The 17,019-nt window shown below is 32.6% G+C and overlaps 1 protein-coding gene across 1 annotated transcript in view; it reads right to left on the bottom strand.

Moving 5' to 3' along the window:
• Positions 1-11,683: 11,683 nt before the first annotated feature.
• Positions 11,684-17,019, bottom strand: part of SNX2 (sorting nexin 2) — a 53,718-nt gene continuing 48,382 nt past the window's right edge. The window contains exons 12-15 of the mRNA XM_016145293.2: positions 15,385-15,528; positions 14,097-14,177; positions 13,910-13,981; positions 11,684-12,223 (exon numbers count right to left, since the gene is read on the bottom strand). Coding sequence (XP_016000779.1) covers positions 12,173-12,223; positions 13,910-13,981; positions 14,097-14,177; positions 15,385-15,528 — 348 coding nt within the window. The 3' untranslated portion in view covers positions 11,684-12,172. The remainder of the gene's footprint in view (positions 12,224-13,909; positions 13,982-14,096; positions 14,178-15,384; positions 15,529-17,019) is intronic.

The raw sequence follows: 17,019 nt of genomic DNA on the forward strand, positions 1-17,019 counted from the left end.
TCATAACTATTGTTTGACATTTTGCTGGCAGCCCTAGCCAATGCATCAGACAAATAAAAGAAATAGATAACAAATATTGGATAGGAAGCTAGAAAATTAAGGTTATTCTTCGATGAAATACATGGAACAGAATAAAAAATTATAACTAGTTAAGAGTTTCATGGGTGTTAGATATTAAATCCACATATACAAATCAATAGATTTCATATACAATAGCTTTCTTATACACCAACATTAACCAATTAGAAAATAACATAGGGAAAAACTAAAGATTTCAGTAATAACAGCATTAAAAACAATGTCTAAGGGTAAACGTAACAGTAAATGTGTAAGACCCATCTGAAGGAAACTAAAAATAAACCCTGAACTTATTAAAGGACATAAAAGATCTGAAAATAATTATAAGCCGTTCCTGAATGGGAAGAATTAATATTGTAAATATGTAAGGTTTCACCAAAATGATTATGAAGTTAATACAATCAAAGCTCCAACAAGCTAAGGTAAGTGATAATCTGGTTCTAAAATTATTTGAAAAATGACTAGCCAGGACAAGTTTGAACGAGAAGAAAAATGAATGAGGGGATGTTAATCTATAGAACATCAAAACATACTAAAGGCATAGTAATTAAAATTTGCATGATCCTGGAGCAAAATTAGACTGATCAAGGGAAGCAAATAGTCCAGAACTAGATCCTTGGATATATGGGAACATGGTATGAAACAATCATATTTCAAACCCATGAGGGTAAAAAATTAAGCTATTCAATAAATCATGTTTAAATAGTTTTAATAATATTCAAATAGAGTTTTAATAAATGTTAAAAGTTTAAATAAATGGCGTAATAAGTACTTTACAGATAATTGGCTACCCATCTGGGAGAAAAATAAAATAGGTTTTTATAATGAATTCCTTATATAGTAAAAAGCTCAAGGAGAAAACGAAGCTATAAAAACTTAAGGCAGGCAAAATCTTATTACAATATACAAAATGTCAAAGACATTAAAGGAAAGATTTTTAGATAAGAATTTTAAATTAGTATAAACCAAAGACTGTAAGTTTAAAAATAATAAACAGAAAAATATTTGTAGTGTATAACAAAGGATTAATATATGTTTTATATGTAAAGAATAACTATACTTTTTTAATGGCACAATAGGAAATAGACACAGTGTGAACAGGCAATTTCCAGAATTCAAATAGACCAAAAAAAAAAAAACAAACTCGCATTATCTATTATTACCGCATAACAAATTACCCCAACATTTAGCTGCTTTATTATCTTTCCACAGTATCTGTGGGTCAGCAATCTGGGAGCAGGATAGGTTGCAGTCAAGATGTCCACCAAGGCTACAGTCATCTCAAGACTCTACTGGACTGCAGGATCCACACAAGGTGGTTCACTCACATGTCTGGCAAGTTGGTGTTGGGTATTGGCAGGAGGCCTTGGTTCCTAGCCATTTTGACCTCTCCATAGGGCTGCTTGAATGTCCTAAAGACATCGAGGCTGGCTTCCCCCAAAGCAAGAAATCTAAGCTCAGGGAGGAGGCCACAATGACTTTTTCATCACCTACTTTCAGAAATCATACTTCATCATTTCTGCAATATTCTATTGGTTACACACATCAGCCCTATTTCAGTATGGCTAAGCTTCAGGAGGCAATAATTAATTGGGGCCATCGTGGAGGCTAGCTACCATACAACCATGAGTAGAGACGCTCAAATCCAGTAGTAATCAAAGAAATGAAAATTTAAAATAATTTTTCAACTTTTAGAATGGCAAAAATTTCAAAGATTATTCCAATGTTGGCAAGGATGTAAGGAAATGGATACTATTGGTAAGATGGTAAACTAGGACAGCCTTTTTAAATGATAAATAGGAAATAGCTATTACAGTTTTAAAGATGCATATTGAGTCCAGAAGTTTCAGTTCTAGAAATAGTTCCATATATGCAGGGCAGGAAAGGTATACACAAGAATACTACATTGTTTATGATGGCAAAAATTTTGAAACAAATTTTATCATTATGGATAAAAATGTTGGTGTATCTACACTATGAATACTATGTTGCAGTTAAAACTGGTGTAGAGATTTCTGGGCAGCAAATTGAACATGACTAATTTCACTCCTTCCAGACCCAGTAAAACTACAAGGAATTTTCCCTTTTCTAAAAAAAAAAAAAAAAAAAAAAACCACAAAGATAGGAAAAACAGAAGAAAAAAGGACAGCATCAATATTTTTTAAGGAGAAAGCAGATGAATAAGAAGTAACTGTTTTAGCAAACAAGGAAAAGCCAAATTTAAGCCAGTAGTGGGAAAGTTGAAAATCAACCTGATTAACACAGTACAATACCCAAAAGGCTCAGAGACGGGGAACAGCAAATACTTCTAAATGGGAGGTAGTTGGCTAAAACAACAAAGAGTAGGGAAAAGCTGAGAATCAGGAAGACCCCTTGATCCCCTCCTCCACTTCTACATGAAAGTGGAGGACCTTTCCTTGCAAGAGGGTAGAAGAGTCTTTGCATTGGAAGTACACTCACCTAGCTCAGGGTATGGAAGAGTCTGGGCGTAAGTGACCATATATATGTTGAACAATGAATGCTGAAATCTTATGGAGGCTAGCAGCTATAACTTTACCATCCAGCAGGACACAGGAGAAGTATCCTCTGGGAAATATGACCAGCTCAAGAGGAAAAATCTAGAGATACCAACATTGGAAATTCCCCACAAACAGCCCAATGAGATCGCTCTTCAATGACACTCAAATTCAACAGGCCTAGGACTACACTCAGAGCTTCCAATCAGCTTTCGGTCCCCACTGCTAATCATGATGAGACATTCAAGGATTAACAGATAACTGAGGAAAGCATCTAACATAGAAGAAAGACCAAAATAGAAAAATAATTTTGAGGAAACAGAAACAGGGAGGAAAAAAACTGAAAACTATAAAATGTAAACTATTGCTTATAGCCTCAGAGAGATACAGGAAGATCTGCATCTATGAAACAAGAACAGGAAACTACTGAAAAATGGGAACAATTAGAAAACATAAACCTACATTCAGAAAGTAGAACAAAATGACAGAGATGGAAAATAGTAAAGAAAAACTACAGCACCAGTCCAGGATATTCAATATCTAAAAAAACGGGTCTTCCAGAATGAGAAGACAGAGAATACAGAAGGGAGGAAATCATGAGTGAAATAACTGAAGAAAATTTCCAGAACTGAATGTCATGTTTCAAGATTAAAAGCACCCAAACAATGAAAACAGACGCACACTATAGCACATCTCTGTGAGATTTCAGAACACGAGGCATAAAAGGAGACCCTATAAACTGGGGATGGGAGTGGGGACAGATAGCTCATATACAAAAGATCAGAAAATAGGTTGGTTTGGGAATTCTCATTATCAACATTAAAGACAATGGAGGAATGTCTTCAAAATTCTAGAGAAAATGGTTTCCAACATATTTTTTACATATCCATTTTCAGGAACCTACTCTGTATATCCACCAAAATGAGAAAATAAATCAAGAAAGAGGAACACATGAGGTATAGACAATAGGAGATATACCTAGGAGAGAAGCAAAGAGAATTTTCAGGATCACCACTGTGTACCAGGCATAAAAAGGTAACTGGTCCAGACTCCAGCAACCTGACGCATGAAGCAGACATTCTGAAAGCTGTTTTCACAATGCTTTCTGCCACGTCTTTTTTCTTTTTTTTTTTTTAACCTGAGAAACTACTGGAGAATATACTACACCAGTGCAAGAGAATAAACCAAGAAAGAGGAAGGCCTCAGACCCAGGACATAAGGAATAAATCCCAATAGAAAGGGAAAGGCAGTTCCAAGTTGAGAGCAAGGGAAATCCAAGGACAAGACTACAGCAGGCTCAGCACCAATCCAGAGAAAATAGAAGTCCCGAAAGAGAGGGCTCTAAGCAAACAGTTGGGATGGCTAGATTACCTGATGTGAGCGGTCTTGGGGGAAAATGTACTAAGAGATTATAGGAAGACATGGGGAAAATTAGCAATAGATTTTTTTAAAAAGCGCTGACCAAATGAAAACAAACCAAGGCATGTTTTACCTCAAAAAAAAAATGAGAAAGGTTGTCAAAAACAAGGAAAGTCTGAAAAGCTGTCATAACCAAGAGGAGCAGGAGACATTATGACTAAATGTAATCTGGTATATTGGATAGAATTTTGGAAAAAGAAAAAGGACATTAGGTAAAAACTAAGGAAATTTGAATAAGCTAAGGACTCCAGTAATAATAATGTATCAATATTGGTTCATTAATTATAATAAATGTATTATGCTAATGTAAGATGTTAATAAGGGAAATTAGGTTAGAGTATGTAAGAACTCTGTGTGTACTATCTTCACATTTTTTCTGTAAATCTAATATTGTTCTAAGAATAAAGTTTATTTTTTAAAAAAGGAAGGTAATCTTGATTACATATACTACAATTTTCAGTGGTGAACATTTGTGTAGGCATAATCATCAAATATTGAATACTGATTTAACCAAAAATTACGACTTCATGGGAAGTGGGGGCATGAGTTTGTGAACCAGACAGATGGCAGTGCAAGAGAACTAAACTCTCATTTACCATGAAAACTGTTAAGTAGAAAATGTCTAAAACTGGTGATTCAAAGATAGCAGTATACAAGTTTTTATTTAGAAATGTGAAGGGATATAAATGGCAGAAGAAATAGCTAAGAGTAGAAAGAGGTTATCTCTGAGGAAAAGGACTGGGGAAAATGGGAACATGGGAGGCACAGAACCACTGTTTTGCTATTTAGCCTTTTGATGATAGTTTAGTTTTCAAACGATGTCCATGTATTAATTTGATGAAATAAACATTAATTTAACAATCAGAAGACTGAAGTTGATTTATTTATTGACATGCAAAAAGCTTTCAATATGTTGACAAATCAAAAGGTAAATTCAGGGAATCCACAGAAAAAAAAACGTAATTACACTACTAAAGAGCCCTAGACAGTTGTTTGCCATATTCTTTTTAAAAAGTGCCAGTACACTAAAAATTCATGTTTTCTGAAACTGGTTTCCCCCTTGAACCACTTTTTCTCCTCTCCCATTCCCTCATTACTAGAAAATCTGTTCTTTCACCCCATCACATCTACATCCCCCAAGTTGTGCCTGTTCCCTCTCTTGCCTTTATTTTGCTCTAGTCTTTTAAATTGTTTCAAAATCCCTTCCCCCTAAGGGCCAAGGGGGAAAGGGGAAAATAAAAAAATAAAAGTAGAAAAAAAATTATGTATATATAGTATAAAAAAATTAATAAACTGGCATTAAAAAAAAAATATCCCTTCCTCCTAGATTTTGTCTCACACCCAACTATCCTTAATCCTGAATGAATGTGGAAATCTGTTTTAGGTCCTGCTTTCACATGGCTGAAGAAATGGATACTTTCCTTGGTTGACTTATTGTAAATTCATAATTTCCAAATGTATTTCAAAGTCAGTACTCGTCAATAGCCCTCTTTCGAAACATGTACTATTCCTTTTTTGGCCTCTCATCTTCTTAGGTTTTCCTGCTGTCACTGCGTGATGATGGCTCAATTTCCTTTTTCACCAAGAAAACAAAACCATTCAGGCTTTATTTCCAAATATACCCATCGTTCCCTTCCTTTCAATTCAGAGGAAGAAAACATCAACTCCTTTCAGGGGTTTTTCCCATCTACCTGACTTCTTCACCCCCATTCTTCCCTTAGACATTAGGGTTAACCTGGATTTTGTCCTCAGCAAGCTGATCTCATTCTATTTGTTCTCTGAGGATGCCACCATTAATAATTAAGATTTTTAAGAGATAGAGAATGTTTGCATTTCGAAGTTGATGATGCAATATCTAGTCCTGACTTATGTTTTCATACATTTCCATGTTGGGTGTCCAAAGGTACCTCAAGAACAACATGTCCCTAAGAACATCTTTCCCCAAACCTACACCTCTTATATAGTATCTTAGTTTATCAAAGCAGCAATATCATCAAATAAATCATCAAAGCCAGAAATCTGGGCATCATCCTACACATCCTGGTCCTTCCCTGAAACCCAAACCATTGCTTTAGTGCCTGACACATAGTAGAGACTAAACAAGTATTTATTGAATAAATAAAATTCACCCATTTTTATTTCCATTTCCCTAGACTCTCTCCTTTCTTACTTCCAGTGCAGTGGTCAGGCCCTTACCGTCACTCGTCTGGGTGATTCCCATTCGATTCGTTGTGCTTTTTATTCTCCATGTTTTTTCTTCATTGAGTTCTATGTCCCTTAGTCCACAACATATTCAAGGTTCTTACGTGTGTTTGTGTATAGAATTAAACTTCTTTCTCTCAGCAATTGACACATTTCTATCTCACCCTTCTTTCCTTTGTACCAGGTGTCTTTAAAGGTCTCTAGCTCATTTCCTGACAAGACTCATTTAACTAGAGTATTTTGCAGTGGGGGTAGTTCTAACCATTGTTGGCTGAATAGAAACTGATTTTGACTGCAAGCTTTCTTCCCCCCCTATGATCCTCAGCCCCAGGGCTCTGAGAGCAGATCTCAAGGGCAAACTGTTCTGAGAGGGATCCCCTCTGGTAAGCCCATTTAGACCTTTGTCAAGCATACACTCACTGTTTTGAAGAAGCCATAAAGACTGGTGAAGTAAACTGCAAGTACTTTGGTCAGAATATTAAGTATTCAGTAAATACTTATTGGATACATAATAGCTAATACTTATTAAGCACTTGCTATGGATGAGATTATTTTAAGCCTCCTAGGGAGCACCGGTACTGTTTTACAGATAAGGAAACTGAATTTTAGAGAAATATAACTTGCTCAGAATCAATGATGTAGATTCCTGAGCTAGGTTCAAACTGGCAAGCTAGATCTTTAACTATATTCTTAATGAGTCCATTACATTTTCTTGGCTATACCATACTATGTTCTACAAGAAATAACAAGGACATAGTCATTCCTCCAGAAGCATACAGACTAGTTAAGGCAGTTAACACCAGACAACTATAATTCAAGATTGACATTGATAAGTACAATCTGGAAAGTGCAAAGTGTTACTAGAGTCCTGTTGTGAGATCAAGATAGATTCTTGGCCTCTGTCTAGTTAGAAGACTATAGAGGATACATAGAAGGTGTGGACTTAAAGGAAGGACAGGATTTAAACAATTGCTGGTAAAGGGGTAAGGTAACTCAGACTAGGTAACAACAGCGTTAAGCCAGGAAGGCATACAGCATGTTCACGAGATAGGGGCTTCATTTGCTTAAAGCAAAAGGTGGGTAAAGGAAAGGGGGTCAGACAAGCACAGGAGTTGGAGACAAGATTCTGGATAATTTGAACTTTCTCTATAGTCTACAGGTATCTAGTGAAGATTCAAGTTATAGTACTGTGAAGAGTTCTTCAGGAAGATCATTTTAGCAGCAGGTTGCAGAACTGGCAGAGTAGGGAGACTGAAAGAATGTGTATTTCACAGGAGACTTAAGATAGTTCTGGTACATGGTCAAAAGATCTTGACCCTGGTAAAGAAACAGTAGAAATGAGAAGGGAATAGATTTTAGGGAGATTTCAGAAACAGAATTGACTCAAGTTAGTCTTCGCGAAATAATGATGCCTATGCAATGTAACTGAAAACAAGTATTTTGCTTTACATTTTAGTTATTAGAGGTTGGGAAACATTTTCAACTGAAGTTTAGAAACTAAGTTTGGTTGACAAGCCTACTGTCATTCTTGCACACACACATTTACGTACACATACAAATCCACACACACTTATACACATACATAATGAAAATACCTGAAGTAAAGATCTAGGAAATAAAATAAAGGTTAAAATCAAGATAACTCGAGACTTGACTATGGAAGCAATAAAAAGGCAATTTATTATTTAGTTTTGTTATATTTTGTCTGATTTTAGATTTTTAAACAGTTACATACGTATAAATTTAAAATAGAGCCACTTTTTTCTCAAAGTACTCCCTTAAAGCAGTTTATCCCAATTAACTGGCCTTGTAAAAAAATAATTTTCTGTGTATTAACAAGTGGGCAGCTTCACCTTAATTGGCTTTAATGACAAAGTTTCCATTTTACCCAATTAATTAAGAAAAATACTTAAAATCATTTAATCCTTAGAGAATTTTTAAAAGGTATGTGACAAGAAAGGAAGATGAGCATTTTTAGTATCTTCATCTGCATTAAAAGATTAGACAGCAAGCCACAACTTTCCTGTTTTATACAATCTTCTATTCTTAGCCACTTCTGAACGAACAATTTGAAGAAAATTCTCTGTATCCCAAAGGACTTCCTAGAATTCTTTAATGATTAGAACAGGAATCTTGAAAAGCTTACCAATACATTTTCAAGGAAGAATGTTTACAGATTTAAAAGGTAAAATCAATTCTATCATATTTTACAGATCTGCTTATCTGTAAAATAAGGAGGCTGTACTAGACAGACTCTAAGTTTCCTTCTGATAATACATTGCTACAACTTATTCATAGTAGATACTGAGTACTATTTGCAAAGCACTATGCTACAAAGTCTTGCACCTAAACTGTATCTGCCCTTGAGAGCAACATCTACTATTCCTTTTTATTTAGCTTCAAATTCTCCCCTCAGTTTGGGATAGTAAATTACAAACTAGCTGTTAGACTTACTATTTCCATTTCCACAGGCACCATCTAAACCTGCACTGCCCAATATCATAGACACTAGCCACATATGACACCTGACACTTAAATGGTGGCTAGCCTGAATGGAAATGTGATAAAGCTGTAAAATATACACTGGATATCAAAAACAATACAAAAAAACAGATGTAAAATATCACAATAATTTTTAATATATTGGATGCCATGTTAAAATATTTTGGAGCTACTTGGTTAAATACTAATTTTACCCATTCTTTAAAATTTGGCTATTGAAAATTAAAATTACACATGTGGCTCACATTATATCTCTATTGATCTACACAGATTACCATGACTTCTCTCCATGGCCCTGATTACACAGAGTAATAAACAATTATTCACATCACTCTTGTTATAATTCCCTTTGATTGCTAGTCCTGTGTCTGGCCAACTATCTACTTTCTGATTATTTGAAACCATAGCCTTCTATTCTTCACTGAGGGTTCGGAATGATATTTGATTCTAGATTTTGGATAAGGAAGGGGATTATGATTTCATTCAAAGTCTTTTTTTCAATACTTTGAAACAGAGACAACATGTCACACAGAGTGTGCATAACACACACATTTCCTGAATACTAAATAAGATAAGGAAATGCCTAAGTTCTCAGTGACCAAACTTCTTTTCACAGGTTTATCTTTCCTCCTCACTACCAGTGACCTCTCTTCTTTCAGAATAGGATGCTGTTTACTCAGCCTATCTGTAGTTCCTGTTACTGAATTTGGCTGTCTCCTTGACTCATTAATTACACGAATGCCCATGCAGCCACAATACGAAAAGTGAAGTAGCCATTTAGCCTTAAGACAGAAAAACTGAAGTCTTTATATAAAATTCCCTTCAACACTAACAAGCATCTTTTAAAGGAATATAATCTTCCTTCTCTACTCATCTGATTTCCTTTCTTTAAAAAACCTAATTGAAGAGGTTTATTTATTTTATATTTAAAGATCATTTATGAAACAATGTGTACAAGGAACTTGTAAAGCTTTCCTAGATCTGCTTAATAAAATAAAAATGTTTACTAGCAATACTGAAACAGGGTATTTTGAGGCTAGTATAAATATGTATGTATAAAACAAGCTAAATAGCTCATCGAAAAATACAATCAAGTAAACTTATTCTTTTGTTTTAGAAATACTTGTACATATATGTTTTGGAACCTTGTTTTACTTTATTAATAGGTGGTTTTGATTAGAATTTGATTTTCTAATAGAATAATATTTATCTTAAAGTTTGGTATTTTAAACAATATTTTAAAGTAGAAAGGCACTTCAGAAATCAGTTTTGTACTCATTTTATAGATGAGATTTAAGCGATATTCCTAAAGTTACATACCTACTAAATGACAGAAGCAAGACTGAACACATACATGTACGTTGACCCCAAGTTCAGCTTATTCCACTGTATTATGCTGCCTTAGCCCTTCTTTAACTTTTATCTGGTTAAAGAAAAAAAGAAATTTAAATTCAGATCTATATAACTAAAAAATTATGTTATCAGGACCGTTAATGCCCTTGTTCTATTTATTTGCAGCAAAAGTATTTTAGCAATATGAATAGGAGCTGTGAAGATTGATGGGTAGAGATGGGCAGATGTTGAAGAAATTAAATCCTGTTAAAATGTTGGTAGGTACCAGAGGCTCATATAACTTACTTGAAACTTATAACAGATTCCTTTTTGTAAAGGTCGATAAGAAGAATGAAGTCTAGCATGGAGTCTGGGTCAGTTACTCTCTTCAGCTTGATCAAGACTGAACATATTTATTATTTTATTTGGAGGTATTGAATCTTATATGTAAATTGTATCTCTGGAAGTAACATAACTATGGATATAATATTAGGACATCATTGTAGTGAAACTATTCCCAGTAAGCCTATATTTTGCTCAATATTAATGGGTAAACTGGATAGTATCTGATATGTATTACCATGAATTACTCATTTCTCAAAAGTTTCCAAGTTATCTTTAAAAGAAGCTACAATAGAATACTATACTATTTCTGCTTCAATTTTTTTCTTCTTAAGAAAGAAAACTTTATTTTGTATCTTCCAGGATTTTTTCTGTACAATTCAAGTCTTTATTATTAACCTATTCTGTGCCAGGTACTCTACTGGGTTCTAGGAGTACAAATATGAATACTACCTGCAGAGGCTTAAAAGTTCAACTAAAATAAGTGGTAGAAGCAAACATTCTGAGGGTACTCTGATATATTAATTATATCCAGTAAGCTGCTAGAGAGGACTCAGTTACACATGTCTTACTCCTCTGAGATTTAGTTGTTAAGCTTAAAGAGTGGGATATCTTTAAGAGCAGTTTTTAAAAAATGAAAATAACTCTAATGCCTGTCACAACATAAACATTCACCAATATGAAGGATCAGATAATAGCCATTTACACAGGATACAGAATAGGTAAGAATGCTGCCAAAGACAAATATAATTTTACTTCAGATTTGCTTTGTGTCACCTTTGGCTATCAAATCACAGGGTATTTTAGCATGGACTGTCCTTTGATAATCATGAGTGCACATGACCTATTTTCAGTTTAAAATGAAAACAAAGAAAATAATAAATTAAATATATGCAAAGTCTTGGAATTTGAAGATAATAGATGAGTAAAATTCATAAGACTTGTAACAAAAGCACATAAATACATTTTTCTTAATTCTTATATTGGACACTTACGATAGGAATGAATTTTCTTAAAAAGTATACCAGAGACAATTATACTCTCCTTTACTCAAGACGGGATCATTCCCCAGAGTTGAATCAAGAGATAAATGTTCTTTGGTTTGTGGTGATCTCATAAAACTTAAGCTTCATTTAGTCATTTAATGATGAAAGAGTTCGGCTTTTTGTCAGTTAAAAAAATTAATGTATTATACCATCACCTATATATGTCTAGAAGGAAAAGTTTCTATTAAAAATGCTTTTAAAAGATCTCTAATATCTTTACATACCCAAATAATGTGTTACTGATACTTCATAAGGAATATCATTTTATTATTGTAATCACAAAATCATAATTTCTGTACAGGAATGTATAAGTGAACATTAATCAATGCATTGATAATTCACTTCATAAAGAGGGTGGACACACTACAGAACATATCGTAAAGAAAAAAATATTGTAAAATTTTCTGGCCTTGCAGTGCACTTTTTTAGTGCAAATATTTAAGACACAATAGTGTTCAATTCAGCAAAGTATTGCAGAATGTCATGCCACAGTCCACTTAATTCAAAGAGGGTCAGGACATGCAGCTTGTAATAAAATGTCAGAGGAGATAAATATGTGTGTATATATATATGTATACACACATATGCACATATATATACATATATATATAACCACATGTGTGGGTAAGTCATAAAATATATAATGATTTATTTAGATGGTTTTAAATGATTTCACTATGGAATTTAGCATAACTGGAAGAAACATCGAAGATCTTAACAGGAGTAATCTTCTTGCTAGGCAATGGCTTTGGCTTCAGGTAGGAACGCCTCCCAGTATTTTATCAGCTGTGAATAACAAAAATAAGACACATTCTCATTACCTCTGTGTCATTTATATGCATATATCTGTAAAGCACTAAAAACACTATATAAATAGTTAATAGCTACTAACACTTACTAAAGTCTGGTTCTTAAAGGAATTACTGCAATTCTCTTATCAGAAGTGTGTCGATATAATTATAAATCATATATAAATTATTTAAATTATCAATTATTCCTTGATTAATATGTTGACATAAACAATTTAAAAAAATACCCTAAAACTTAAGAATTTTTTGATTTGTGCAAAATTGTATATAAAAAGATTGTTAGTGTAAATTAAATAAGATTACCTTAATAATAAAACTGCAATGAGCTTTGCCAATATAAAGTGATACTATCTCCTAATTGAGAGGATATTCATATTTTATGTTATTGCTAGCCAAAAGAATGAGGGGAAAAAAAAGGCGAAAGAAAAGAAAATATTGAGCAAGAAAGGGAAAAGAAACTGGAAAGAATTATCTGCCAGTCTTTCTTGGATACTCCAGAGAACAGACTGAAGTATAAACTAAAGTTGTTTAAAACAATTCCTTTAAAAGCAAGCTTATATAACTTATCATATTTTTAAAATCAGATTTTATCAACTCAGTATTTAAAATAAAAATTAAATATAATTTGATGATATAATGTCATCACCTAATTCAAAAAAATCTTTCTATCAAGACATTAAATAATTTGATCTATCACTCAAATTAATATTGAAGTACACAGGAAAAAAACCTCTCCTATTATCTTGTTATAGACTTTTATTTAATGTAACATGAAAACCATTGTCTTCTCTCGTTAAGGAAACAAATGCCGCTACTTGTGGCATACAATCACCACCAGCCCCACGTAAAACAAAAATCAAAACAATATTTTAAAAAACCTTAAAAAATTGTTTTAGTTTAACTTTTTTATTACATTAAATTTATTAAGGTGACACTGGCTAATAAATTTATAGGTTCAATACTATAATACATTATCTGTATATTTTGTATTGTGTGTTCACTATCCAAAGTCAAATCTCCTTCCATCACCATGCATTTGACCCCCTTTACTCTTTTCTACCCACCCCCTTCCTTCTGGTAACCACCAAACTGTTGTTTGAGTCTATGAGATTTTGTTTGTCTTGTCTGTTTGTTGCTTTTAGTTTTATAATATATAATGGAATTATTACTCAGCCATAAGAAAAGATAAAATACGGCCATTTGCGACAATATGGATGGGTCTTCAGAATATCATGCCAATTTCTGTCTTTTATGAGAGAAGAACTTACTTTAAGAATTTACTCAAACGGGTATGGTTAATAAAGCAATAAAACTTGGAAGATAGCAAAAGGGAAAAGTTGCTTTTTTCTCTAGCCTAAAAATGAGAAATGTATCTCTCTCCTAGTATTTAGAAAGAATAGAAGTAAAAAAGACCCGAGAGTTCTCAATTACTTTAACTACCATTTTTTTCCTTTGCTGTTACTTGTTTTCTATACTTCACTTCTTATTCCTCCTTAAATTTAAAAGGTCATTTCCCTCATTATTATCTTTAGTAGTCAGCCTGACGAAGTAACTGCTTGAGCTAAAGCCAACCTTCATTGTCTTTCAAATGAAAAAAGTATACCAAAAATAAATTCTGGAAGAAGTTTGTAAGTTATAAATTATAAAAAAAAACTTAGCTTACCTGCTGTTGTGTTTGTACTAATGATTCTAAGTACTTGATAATAACAGTTTTAAAATCTTTCACTCGTTCTTTCTGTTGAGGTACAATATATGAAAAAAAGTCCATTAATTCAAAACTAAATTTGATTCTACTACAAAATCGCAGCAAAATGTGACCACATTGTTACGTGTAAAATTATTATACTTGCCTCAAATCTTCCTACTTCTTTTCGAATTGTTTTAGAGATTTGTTCAAAATCTCTTTCACCTTGTTGCACTTTTGCCTCCCACTAATAAAAACAAACAAAAATATACAATTTTTTTATTCCTGTCTGGAAAAAATTACAGAACTGTGACGACCACTTATTTAATTTAATGTAATGTCTGAAAACCCCAAGAGCTCAAAATTGGCAAAGCCTTATTGAGCATCATTCAAATTTGTATCTAACTTCTCATTAGCAGATATACATGCCAGCTTAATTTCCATTGATATTTCACTGTCAGATTTACTAGAAATTAGGATATTCTAGTAATTATTAAACTATAATCTCCACTGCTTAATTAACTATAACTAAGATAGATGAAATGATTTTGAGTATAAAATTCACTATCAAATAATTTAGCCGTGTTAGACTCTAATTTTCTCATTTATTATGTCATTAACTACGTTAAAATACATCAGCTATATTCTGCTATGTTCAAGACTATGTTTCTCACAATTTATATGCCCATGGAAATACTTTACATTAGGAAAATTTTATGACAAACATTTTTAAAAGTTTTGTAATGGTAAAATGTTCAGATTAAAAAAAAAATTGTGGAATTATGGTCTACTGAAGACCTATCAGTAAATATTAAACTCAGTACAGAAACAACAAAATGTGACTAGTGACCAATGAAAGAGCTAAAATAACTGAACACTTACACTATGAAATGATATTTTCCCACCATGTAACCAAAACACTGGTACATACTCTTCAAAGAGCAGGTACAATTACTTTTAGTAATATAAAGGTTGTCCTACCTCTTCAATTTCCTTATTGAAGCATGGCAAAGAAAGTGTATAAATTATAATAAACTTATACATTTTAATAAAATACCATATATAATACATATATATGGGGGATAATGTTGCCTGGACAGCTAAATGTGGGACAGTCTACCTCTAAAACTATTTTTTAGACACAAAATAATTAATTATCTGAAATCAAATTAAGCATCTCAAAAGAAATGTATAATTATTAATTGAATGTAAATTTAAATCTTTTCCTTGCATGCTTCTTTATCCATTCCATAATCATGTGAAAGTAACAAAGTACTCTGGAGATTTTAATGAAGATCAAAATGTTAAAGTAATTCTAACACAGTTCAAAAAATTACGGAAAAAAAGCCAGGTGGTGAATGGTTCAGAAAAAAATTTATGAAAAATTATGCATATATGAATGACTCATGAAAATTTTGTATAAAGAGATAAATAAAGCATTTTGTATTAATCACCTCTTTTATTTCATTTTTAGCTTGCTGTATTTTATCTGGTTTGTTAGCAACCATCATTTTTGCTTCAGTTTCACGCTTTTTGAGCAAAGTAATTTGAGCATCTTCCCATTTCTGCCAGCACTTCATTCGATGGTCAAACACACCCTATAAGTGAATGACATAATGCTATTAAGTGATAGGTAACACTGAAATACTTTCATAACACTAGATGTGTAATACTGAAAACAATAAAACCCAGAATTTAAATTCTATTCTAATATACTGAAATACTGAAAATAAACATGCCAATATCAAGGAAAATTAACTTCATATTCATTTGTTTAAAAATAAAAATCTCTGTAACTGGATGAAATTCAAAAGCTCCGAATTTTAAAAAATTATTTAGATAATCCATTTTACTATAGGGTTTTAAATGTGGCTTACAGTAAATTTCTAATGGAGTTTCATGTTTTCAAGAACGGTATCTTCAATAAGAAAATGCTAGTGTCATATCTACATTGGAAGTTTCCTACTAAATAATACCAGAAGTAGATTTAAGTGTTGGAAATATGCCAGAAATTGAAAAAAAGAAAATGTGAAAAACCCATAACAGGAAATAAAGTAAAATTGTGACAGATTACCAATAGCAAATAAAGGAAAGAAAAAGCAATTAAAAAGGATAAACCAAAACAAAAGAGATAGTCTTACACAAGACAAAAAGGACAGACGAATATATATATGTCTAGTATGAAGAACTAAATGAAGAAACAGACAAGAAGACCATAATAGAACAAGTCAACCAAGTGCATTAGTTCTTTTTAAGGGCTTTGGGCAGGGCAAGAAGCTGAATGGAGGAAAGAAATGAAATATGAACATAAGGGAGCAATCTGAAGTCTCATGAACAAAACTGATGGATAGGATGGAAAAACAATCCTTTCTCCAGCTTGATGCTGGTAATATATTTATATTATTTTAGTACTTACTAATTAAACAAATGAAGTAAGCATAAAATAAATAAACCAGAAAGCACTAAATCGGAGTTACTTTCATTTAGTCCAAAAAAAGAGCTTTTTGGATCAAGAAACAATAATAATTACATGTCTTCATAGGGACCTGGTAAGGAGGAAAGTATGTAGACAGTGTACTTTAAAAATGTAGGCTTCGGAACAAAACAAAGTTAGATTCAAATACTAGCTTTGTCACAGTATGATCTTGGGTAAATTCATTTAATTTATATAAGCTATAGTTCTCCCAAATATAAAAGGGAGAAAATGAGATCTGTATTTGTAGATTAGAAATAAAAAGTATATAATACAGTGACTTAACCTAGTCGATGCTTAATAATTAGCAGGTACTATATATAAATTACTTTTAAATAACATACACATATAAATGTAGTTGATTAACTCAAGATTTCTATTAAAAGTGCAAATAACAACTTAGTAATATGGGAAAAATAATTGGACTGCATTTACATCATATAGCATATTTTTAAAATGTAGGCAAGAACATTAAAAATTCCAAATCAACCAGAAACCAGAGTATTTTTTTCCAAAGAGTTCTTAAATATTGTGCACATTGTAAATTAATGAGGACAAGAGACACTCTGGGCAAAGTGATAAATCAAAGCACCTTATCTACAGGTATTTAAATCCA

The sequence above is a fragment of the Rousettus aegyptiacus genome, unplaced genomic scaffold (assembly GCF_014176215.1).
Source record: "Rousettus aegyptiacus isolate mRouAeg1 unplaced genomic scaffold, mRouAeg1.p scaffold_m13_p_8, whole genome shotgun sequence".
NCBI lineage: Eukaryota > Metazoa > Chordata > Mammalia > Chiroptera > Pteropodidae > Rousettus > Rousettus aegyptiacus.